The sequence below is a fragment of the Physeter macrocephalus genome, chromosome 17 (assembly GCF_002837175.3).
Source record: "Physeter macrocephalus isolate SW-GA chromosome 17, ASM283717v5, whole genome shotgun sequence".
NCBI classification, from domain to species: domain Eukaryota; kingdom Metazoa; phylum Chordata; class Mammalia; order Artiodactyla; family Physeteridae; genus Physeter; species Physeter macrocephalus.
This window is the reverse complement of record NC_041230.1, coordinates 29,586,023-29,596,422: the sequence shown is the minus strand read 5'-3', so window position 1 is coordinate 29,596,422 and position 10,400 is coordinate 29,586,023. Positions and strand designations below refer to the sequence as shown.

The window sequence follows — 10,400 nt, the reverse complement described above, 5'->3', positions numbered from 1 at the left end:
CCACAACAGAGGGAGGCCCGCGTACCACAAAAAAAAAAAAAACAAACAAAACAAAAAACAAGGAAAGTCTGATAAACTGTCAAAGCCAAGAGGAGCCTAAGGACACATGATTACTAAATGCAATTTGGTGTCCTGGATGGGATCCTGGAACAGAAAAAGGACATTAAGTAAAAACGAAGGAAATATGAATAAAATATGGACGATACATCTGTATATCAGTGTGTAAGAGAACTAAATCTTTAACTACTATAATGGAAAGTCAATAAATAATGTCTAAATTTTTTTAAAATCAAGATAAATTTAAGAACATTATTTAGAAATACGGAGGTGAATTTTGAATTAACTATGAAAAATGTAGACAGACCCTGTGGAAATGGAAAGGGGCATGAGGCAGAGCCTGCTACTTTTTGTTATAAATCTTTCGGTACCATTTGACTTTTTAAACTCTGCATATGCCTTACTTTGATAAAAATTAACTCAAAACAGACCAAACAAAAGCACCCTTCTAAACAAAACTTAGGTTAAATAGGAAATCAAAAATAACCATTACAAGCCATGTTCCTGGGACAAACTCGAATTTGAAGTCCTGCAGTCCTAGGTTCGAATCCCAGCTCACCACTTACAATGAGACCCTGGCCCAAATTTTCTGGGCTTCAATTTCCTTATATGTAACAACACCTAACTACAGGGTTGTTGAAGGACTAAAGGGGTAATAGATGGAAAAGTATACTCCCCCACCCCATCCATGCCTGCACTAAAGCCCTCAGGAAATGGTTGCTGATACCGCCTTCATTATGCAGGAATGAATCTAGCAATTTGCGGTTCCCAGACATCATCTACTCTATACAACCCAAAACTGTTGTGTTCTAAGGCAAAAGTGATCAGAACCCTGGTCCTCAAGTATTCCGTAGGCGCCAATCCTTAAGCATCAACACACGTAGGGGTGAAAAGACACTGCTGAATATGGATAGTTTCAAAAATGAAATCCGTGTTGCAGGGAGCCTGACGACCCAGTATAAATTTAGTTTCCGTAGGGGTGTTGAAGGCTAGGTTGGCGGGGGGACCAGCGGACAAGACTCCTTAACGCACGGCCCTGCCTCCCCGTAAAACTACAGATCCCAGAGGGCAGCGCGCCCGGCAACGAGGCTCCCTAAAGCCCGCAAGGCCTGTCGGGAGTTGTAGTCTTTCCGGGCCGGATCGCTTACCTGAGGGATCGCGTTGTCAGTCTCGGTGCCTCCGCTCCGGTCTAGGAAGAAAGGGCCGAGGCGCGGCATTGGGATCTCTGTGCGCACCGGGAGCTTCTCGTGGGACATCAGAATGTCGTCCAAGGAAAGAAAGTTCTCCTCAGGCCCCAGCGCACCCGACTCCACCCGGAAATAAGCCTCGGACATGGCGGCGGCTTGAGCTTCTCCGTTTCCACTCTTGTGATTCGGAAGAGTCAGGGATGCAAAAGAAAGAGGAGGCGGCTGAGGCTGGTCAGGATTGTGAGGGTTGAGGATGTCGCTGCGGCCACCAGGCTGGATTCAAACGCTTTTACCGCGCCCGGGGACGGGCCAGACGGGAGCAGTCGATTCGGGCGGGTCTGCCCAGGCAGAAGCAATCGACAAAGTCTGCGGATTTGGTTCAGCGCTGCCCAGGGGAGGGGGAGCAGTAGGTGGATCCGCCTGAAGATTTTTTGCAGCTCTGTAGCCCGGTGTGAGAACTTTAAAAAGCAGCTGGAAATGCCTTTGAAACTGCAAGATGCATTTGCACTGGATTGTCTTTATGTGGTCCTTTAAACGTTTATATGAAATTTAAAACACTTTGCAACACGTTTAGGGGCTTAAAAAAAGATATCATTGTGCCCTCTCCCAGGCTTGATCCGTTCTGACCTGTTGGCTACAGTTTGTCAATCTCTGTGACTATCTGTTAATCTTGGTACTTGAAAGAAACATTCAAAACAAAACAAAACTCTAGCACTAGCTCCAGATAGTGATTATGGACTATTTGTAGTATTTTGAAGGAGGTATAGAGTGGCAGGAAGCGTGGAGCTCGAGCACACATGGCTTGCAAAGGTCCTGAGTCTACTTCAGGGCCTCCCAGTTCACCTTAACATCAAGCGGCAATCTCCTTTTGTGGCTTTTATTTTAAATCCTTAAAAGAGGAAATCTGATCGGCCCAGTTCATCTCTTTGAGGCAGGCACGTTGGTCACAGGTGGCCAGCCACTCTGTAGATTGGGTGCCTGTGTCAGTGCCACAGGGACAGGGAAGGGGTCATGTTACGGGTACCAGACTTGGGGGCTCAGGGGCATGGGTGGTGGCAGAGTGTTGAGAGAGGCACTACAGAACTTATTTCATAAAGAAGGACATTTTCTGGGGCGACTAGAGCTGTGAGCAGAGGGTTCCTAGGAAAGGAATGTGTGTTAACCATGTTTTTTATTTTGTGTATTTTATGATGCTTTGACATCTTGGGGCCTTGCAGCCCCAGGGGGAACTGTTCCTCCCAGGGTGAGCTAATTCCTAGAGTAACAAACAACTTGCCTATGAACCTGCCTGCCATGTACAAAGCAACTGATCCAAAGCCCACATCCCAACCACTTCCTTTATCTAACTCCCACATACCAAGCCAATATTTCCCCTGCCCTAAATCACCCCAGGGCCAAGAACTGGACAACTAAGAGACCAACCTTATTCAAACTATCCAATCCTAAGTTTGTTCAGACTTGCCTACTCTGCCTCACCCATTTCTTCCCACAGAAACCACAGTAAAGGTTCTGGGCCATATTCTCCCCTTGCTCCTTGTGCCTCCTGACTGACCCTGGTACTTCCCTGTGTGGCCCTGCATGGCATGATGTGCCCCCTTCCCTTGGGAACTGCAAGCAATAAAACTTCTTTCAGTGGCACTGACCACTCTGTGTCATCACTCAGTGACCAATATAAGTTAAATCCTGGGCATCATCAAAACCAGAAGCAGTGGGGGAGTGGGCCACATTATGGAAAGCCTTGGGTGCTATTCTAGGGATTTAAGACTATTCCACAGGAAATGGGAGAAAACGTGTAAGGTTCTTGAGCTAGTAGTAACATATATCTGAGCTTTAAGAAGAGAATTCTGGCAGTGGGGTGAAGAAGGGAGAGATTAGATGCAGAGAAGTCGGTCTGGAAGCTGTTCTGTGGGCAGTACCTGGCAAGCAGTCGGATATAGGAAGGAAAGGACAGAGAGGGTCAGGGATGACTCAGGTTTTTAACTTGGTTGGCTAGGTGGATGGAGGTGTCACTAATTGCTGTACAGAGCACGGGAATATGGGCGGTTTGAGGCAAAATACATGTTCGATTTGGCACTCATGGAGTCGAGGAGCCGCTGAACAGGCAGGTGTGCAGCCCAGTGGAGAAACCAGCCTTGAACTTTCAGTTATCCATTTTGTGGTAGTTACATGAGAGTCTTTTGCTTTATCTTTTTTTTTTTTCCCTGCAATGCTCGACTTGCGGGATCTTAGTTCCCCGACCAGGAATTGAACCCTCACCCTCGTAGTGAAAGCACAGAGTCCTAATAAGCACTGGACCACCAGGGTTATCTATTTGTGGTAGTTACATGGGAGTCCTTTTCTTTATCATATTTTAAATGTTCAGTTTGCTACACAATCCAATACAAGAATAAACATAATTCATATCCAAAACTTAACGATTTCTAGGATGAATGGATGTAGGGTACTGGATATAGTTTGGGATAGAAATATAAGTTAATTTGTCTAATTGAAGGCAATGCAGGTTATTTGCTGAGAGTAAGCTATTTTTTATGCTGAAACTTTTTTTTTCGATACGCGGGCCTCTCACTGTTGTGGCCTCTCCCACTGCGGAGCAGAGGCTCCGGACGCGCAGGCTCAGTGGCCATGGCTCACGGGCCCAGCGGCTCCGCGGCATGTGGGATCTTCCCGGACCGGAGCAGGAACCCGTGTCCCCTGCATCGGCAGGCGGACTCCCAACCACTGCGCCACCAGGGAAGCCCTATGCTGAAACTTTTGAGATGGATGCTTAATGATCTATCAGTGCCAAAGAACGGCATTATTTTTGTACAGAGACTAGAATATTGGCTCTAAACTCAAATACCACAGTTATTTTGATACTAAGGTAACAGGCCAGTGTTTAAGATGAAATCAGAGTACCTTGGTTTTCTTATTTAACGTCCTGGCTCATCCATGAAACTATTATTCATTTCTTGTATGTTTTTTCTCTATTTAGTCTGTTTTCTCCTTGAACTAATAAGTGAATAAGCCAGAAAAAGTGAAATGAGTGAAAGTTTGAGCTTATGATGCTAAACAATTACATTAATTCATTGACAAAAGGGGCACATAGTTTATCAAGTATAGATCTGTCTATAGCCTAAAGAGCCAGCAATGCTTCTTTTTTTAAAGAAAGCTTGTGTCCCTTAGTCCCCAGCCAACCAATCTACATACCAGAATTACACTGAACAGAATTTCAGTATATTTATAATATTCAGAGTATATTCAATATATTTACAATATATGGAATTTCTGTCTTCTGAAAGGTATCTGCTGGATCCCTGAAAAATAGAGTAATTTTCCCACTGTAATCATTTCAAGATTGCAGAATTGTCGAACTGTGTAGCATATAAAGACTTTAGATAAAAGCAAAACTACAAGCAGCATTAAATCTGTGTTTTTTTGGAATACCAGTGCTTTCTAAATTTCTTCCACTGAGTGGGGAGGCTGTGATGCAAGTGACAGAAATCCAAATCCAGGGGTGGGGGCAGGGGAAGACCTACATTGGGGCGGGGTAAGGAAAGAAACAAATGTATTGGACATAATCCTTCAAGTTGCTTGTTTAGCCAGAAGTTTTAGGATCTTCCTTGATCCCTGTTTCCTTACACCCTTAACTGGTCCATCAGCAGATGTTGGCTCTGCCTTCATAATATTTCCAGGATCTGACCATTGCTCATCACTCTGGTCCAGGCCACCATCATGCCTTGCCTGGATTTTTCAGTAGCTTCCTATTTAGTCTAGCTTCTGCCTATGACCTCCTTACTGTTCCCTGAAAACCCCGGGCACACTCATTCCTCAGGGCTTGGCACTGTCTGTTCCTGCTCCCTGGATTGCCTTTCTCTTGGATTTCCACAGGCTGGTCCTGGTTAGTGTTTCCTCCAAAGTCACCTTGAGTAAATGAAGCTTTCTCAATGAGACCTTCCCTAGCCCCTCTATCTACAGTTTTAACTCTCCCCCACTGGCACCAAGTATGCCCTCCCCTTTTTCCCTCAGCCCTGACCATTCTCTAATGTCCTATGTATTTTACTAATTTATCTTGCTGATTGTCACCCCTACTGGAACATTAGCTCCGTGAGGGCAGGGATTCTTTTCGGTGTATCTTTCACTGCTGTATCCCCACTGCTTAGTGCAATGGTAGGCACTTCATAAATGTTTATTGAATGAATTTGTGGTTCTTTATTTACAGTAATTATATTATTTTCCTTTAAAACATGAAGTAAAAACAATGAATCAGTTTTAAGTAAATAAGAGTACAAGTGATGCACAGATATTACAACAGGAACAAAGGGTAGCAGTGAAACATTGAAAACACTGGACTTCAGTGATTAAAAATACTTTGCCAAGGTACAGGTTCAGTCACATCTAACTTGCTACATCCATAAGCTCCAGTCAATAATAATGCCGTGATGAAAGCTCATTGACTGGACCCTGCTCAGTTAAATTTGTTAAAGTTTGGTGCAACAGTATTGAATTTGACTTTTATACCAACTGTGAAAATGGAATGCTTAAGAGTCGACAAGATTTAAAATGGCTTAGTCTCCTACCTATGAAACATTTCCAGCAGCCATTTATACTCAATTGCTGTGTTACTTCTGGGATCTGACAGGCCTGGGTAGAGTCCAACTTCCAACACTTCAAGTGGCTCTGAGACCTCGGGTGAGTTATTGATTGGAAGCTTCTTTTCTTTTCTTTTTTAAAATTTGTTTTTGGCTACGTTGGGTCTTCGTTGCTGCGTGTGGGCTTTCTCTAGTTGCAGCGAGCGGGGTCTACGCTTCCTTGTGGTGCGTGGGCTTCTCATTGCGGTGGCTTCTCTTATTGCAGAGCACCGGCTCTAGGCGCGCAGTCTTCAGTAGTTATGGCACACAGGCTCAGTAGTTGTGGCTCACGGGCTTTAGAGCGCAGGCTCAGTAGTTGTGGCACACGGGCTTAGTTGCTCCGCGGCATGTGGGATCTTCCCAGACCAGGGCTTGAACCCGTGTCCTCTGCATTGGCAGGCGGATTCTTAACCAGTGTGCCACCAGGGAAGTCCCAGGAAGCTTATTTTCTGCATCTGTAAAATGGGGATTATATGATAGTAGCTCAAGAGTTTTGGTGTAAGTGGAATGAATGAACCAGTCTACGCAGAGCGCTTAGCTCAGGGCCTGGCCTATAGTAAGGGCTCAGTAAACATCCTCAGTATCATCAATATTCATACGCATTTGTTCACTGCTGTATCCTCAGCGTTCCAAATGATACTTGGCACGTAGCAAGCACTCAATAAACATTTGTTAAATAACTATCGTCATTCATTACTGTCATCATTGATAAAGGCTTGGCTACACTTGCCTGCTCCCCCCATTCAAGTTTCTAAATGTACTCGAAGATGATAAATGATTATTCTTAAACTTTTCCCAGCAAATATTGTTAGAATTTATCTCTTATGAGTTTAAACTCTTAAAATTTTTTAATTTTGAAATTACGGTACTATGTTTGAAACGTTATTATGTAAGGTTAATGGATTTAAATCACTGGAGTTCATTTTTACATAATTTAAATGTTCTTTTGGTTGAGCTGTTTCGTGAGCACTGCTTCCAAACGCCTTCAATGAGATCAAAATAAATTGATGGGCATGATGCAGCCTTCTGTGTGGGTAGTGCTGATTTTAGATTCTTCCCACTGTCTTCAGCAGAAATTGTAAATCCATCTTATATATTCAGAGACTTTGTGTGGCACCCTCATAACTTGGCAAAGGAGCAGATATCGCATCAGTCTAACAGAGGTAACTCATTTAATCCAACTTTTCTTTTTCTGTGTTCCCAGCTCCATAAAAATACCCTTTCCTCCCATTCTTATATTTTTATCTTTTTCTGGTAATTTATTATATAATTGAATCCATGGTCTGAGAGCCAGAGTTTTTCTCAGTCCAAAGGAAGTGGAGTGGCAAGTAAATCCATTGGTTTGAGGAGAATACGGGGAAAGAACAAGCTGTCGTTTATTTATCAAGTCATTCAGATGCCTTAGACTTCCCTGGCGGTCCAGGGGTTAAGACTCCACGCTTCCACTGCAGGGGGCACGGGTTCGATCCCTGGTCAGGGAACTAAGATCCCACATGCTACATGGTGTGGCCAAAAAAAAAAGATGTTCAGACGCCTATTAGACATCCTGGGGCTGCTGATGTGAATGCATAGAACAATGTGACGTGTTCTGGGCTGCTGGGGAGATTGGTGCCCAGTGAAGGAAATAGTAACATGAGGTGATAAAAGCTATGACAGAGCCGTGTCCAAAATGTTGTGGAGGTTCAGAAGGAGTGGGGAATTCTGACCTGGACAGCAGAGGGGTTTACAAGTTCTTTACAGAGGAAGGGGCATCAGAATGGGGCCTTCGAGAGTGAGTAGGGCTTTTCCAGCAGGCCCACGAACGCGAGGAGCGGTCCTCCCAGACCCAAGGATCAACTTCAAGCAGAGATGTGGGATCATGGAAGTTCAGAACCAAACTTCTTGCCTTTCACACCAGTCCCTCCTTTTGCCTTGCATCTGCTGGTTAATGGCTTCACCATCTGCCTGATTACCTGTATCTTCACATGGCAAGCCACAGGAGAGTCCAACTCAAACCAGCTTAAGTGACAAGGGAGTCTAGACTCCAAAACTTGAGTCCAAGACTTCATGGTTGGTTAGTGCAACAGCCACCCAGGGCTGTCACTAGGAATCTAATCTCTGCTGTGCTCTGCACATAGTCGTGTCCAGTTATGGCTCATTCCCCTGGGGGTCACAAGATGTTTGCCAGTTAAGTCAGGTCTACAGGCATCTTTATTCTTGTCCAGACAAGGAGATCATCCGGTCCCAATAGAGAGTTCTGACATTCATGCTTACTGACAGGTTGAGTTGACATGCTCACTCCTGAACCCAACGCTAGAGCCGGAGCCATGGAATGAGCTACTTAGTGTAAGTCACTCAAGGCCCACCTCGAAAGCTGGGATGGGGTCAGTTTCCCTAAAGCACATGGGCCGCACAACAGGGGAGACTGGAAGCCAATTCCTGCGTGACAACCTAGGCGCTTTTAGGAAAGCAGAAGCTGGGTAGAAAACAAATAAATGTCTACTGCAATCTCTATCCAATTCAGGACCCTGGGAAGAATTCAATATTACTTCCTCTCTCCCCTCCCCACATCCAACCTTTCAGTAGATTCTGCTAATTCTACCTTTTTTTCATTCTTTTGTCTGCAAAATTGCCTTTGTTCAAGCCCTCAACGCTTCTCACCTGTACTCTCACAATGCCTCCTGACCGGTTTTTCTCTGCCTCTGCTCTCTCCATCTTCCAAAGTTCCCTTGCACTATTCCCATAGTGCTCTTTCTGCCCCAAAGATCTGATCTTATTACTACCTGCTTACAACCCAAATGGCTCCCCATGGGTTACAGAATAAATTCTAAGCTCCTCGGTAAGTCATACATGTCTTCCATGATCTGTGTATTAGTTTGCTAAGGCCACCATAACAAAATACCACAGACTGGGTGACTTAAACAACAGAAAAGTTCTCACGGTTCTGGAGGCTGAAAGTCCAAGATCAAGGTGTCGGCAGGGTTGGTTTCTCCTGAGGCCTCTCTCCTTGGTTGCAGATGGCGCCTTCTTGCTGTGTTGTCACATGGCCTTTCCTCTGTGCGTGCACATCTCTGGTATTTCTTTCTTATAAGGACACCAGTCATATTGGAGTAGGGTCTCACCCTTATGAACTCATTTTACCTTAATTACCTTTTTAAAGGCGCTAATTCCAAATACAGTCATGTTGGAGGTTAGGGTTTCAATATATGAATTAGGGGGAGGGGCACAATCCAGTCTGTAATAATCTGGTTTCTATCTTCAGCCTCTGATAATTACTCATTGTTACCCAACAATACGGTTTCCCAAGAGCCAAGATTAGCTAGAGATGTCTGATTGAACACAACCACACACACCGCCCTTCCTACTTCCTGCCTCACATGTCCTGAAACGACACCTTCTGTTTCTTTGTAGGTATTTTTGTCTATACATGAAACCCATAAAAACACAGGAAAGCAATAAAGAGTGCCACCAGAAGAGCAGATTATTCATGAATTCCTGTAAGATAGAAAGCAGATGGGATCAGATTGACAGAAATGCTGGAGCAAAGAAAAACACAGCTTAAACATGGATAGAAAAAAAAAAAAACTAAAAAACTACTACCTAGGAAACTGGAACAGTTCGGGGATATTCTAAGCTCAGTCAACAGACACCTAGAGCAGGAGGAGGTGCTGGGGCAAGAGACGGGATATCTGTATACACGAGAGCCAGGTCAGGGCTTGCTTCCATAGCACAGAGTAAAACTGGAAGAATGTCAGAAAAATTAGCATGGCCCCTGGCTCAAGGATGATGTGAACTCGTGAAGCATTCCATATTTTTGATAGTATCACCCCACAGATTACATGCTAATCACAAAGAAGAAAATGTACTTTTACAATGCAAGGATCTGATGGTCACCACCCAAAAGAAGGGATCCAACCTAACATATCAATGATGGGAAAACTTGATATTATGTGTCTATAGATGTCAGGCAGTATCATGTACGCTGAATCACCTATGAAGAATTCTTGCCAAAACAGTTAACCTGATTCCAATCAAGCCTCTTGACTCAACTCTACAAGAAATGTGGGAGTGAGTGAGGGGGGTTTAAGAAAACGTTAAACGACACCAAGAAGAAACAAGTAGAAGAAATCAGAACGTAGAGCCTCCGAAGAGGGCACCTAGTAAAATACTGTCTCAGGGAATCTGGTGTGTTGATTGTAAGACAGAAGTTTCTGACCTCAGAATGGCTTAAGAGGATGCTTCATAACCCTCTCGGGTATACAAAAATCTCTCTAAGAATCAAGGGCCTGCCTCATCGCTCCTCTCAGCTAGACAGTAATGCTTCTGAGACTTCTAAGGGAGTGGTCTGATAGCAGCTTCACAGGGAACTCGAGATAAAAAAAAAGACATCAGCCTGATCCTGATGTCATAATGGGATGAGACTTTGGAGGACTCTTGGAAATGGTGTGTGTATTTTGCATGTGAGAGAAAGGCGAATGCAGATGGTCTCCAACTTGTGATGGCTCTACTTGCAACTTTTCAACTTTACAATGGTGCAAAAGTGATAAGCATTCAATAGAAACCATACTTC

At 44.3% G+C, this 10,400-nt stretch overlaps 1 protein-coding gene and 1 non-coding gene across 2 annotated transcripts in view; one reads left to right on the top strand and one right to left on the bottom strand.

The window, feature by feature from the left end:
- Positions 1-1,559, bottom strand: part of GINS3 (GINS complex subunit 3) — a 9,181-nt gene extending 7,622 nt beyond the window's left edge. The window contains exon 1 of the mRNA XM_007123728.3: positions 1,206-1,559. Coding sequence (XP_007123790.2) covers positions 1,206-1,391 — 186 coding nt within the window. The 5' untranslated portion in view covers positions 1,392-1,559. The remainder of the gene's footprint in view (positions 1-1,205) is intronic.
- A 7,985-nt stretch (positions 1,560-9,544) lies between these two features.
- On the top strand, positions 9,545-9,646 carry LOC112065248 (U6 spliceosomal RNA). Its single transcript, XR_002891926.1, has one exon. It is a non-coding gene; the product is annotated as a U6 spliceosomal RNA (small nuclear RNA).
- The last annotated feature ends 754 nt before the right edge of the window (positions 9,647-10,400 follow it).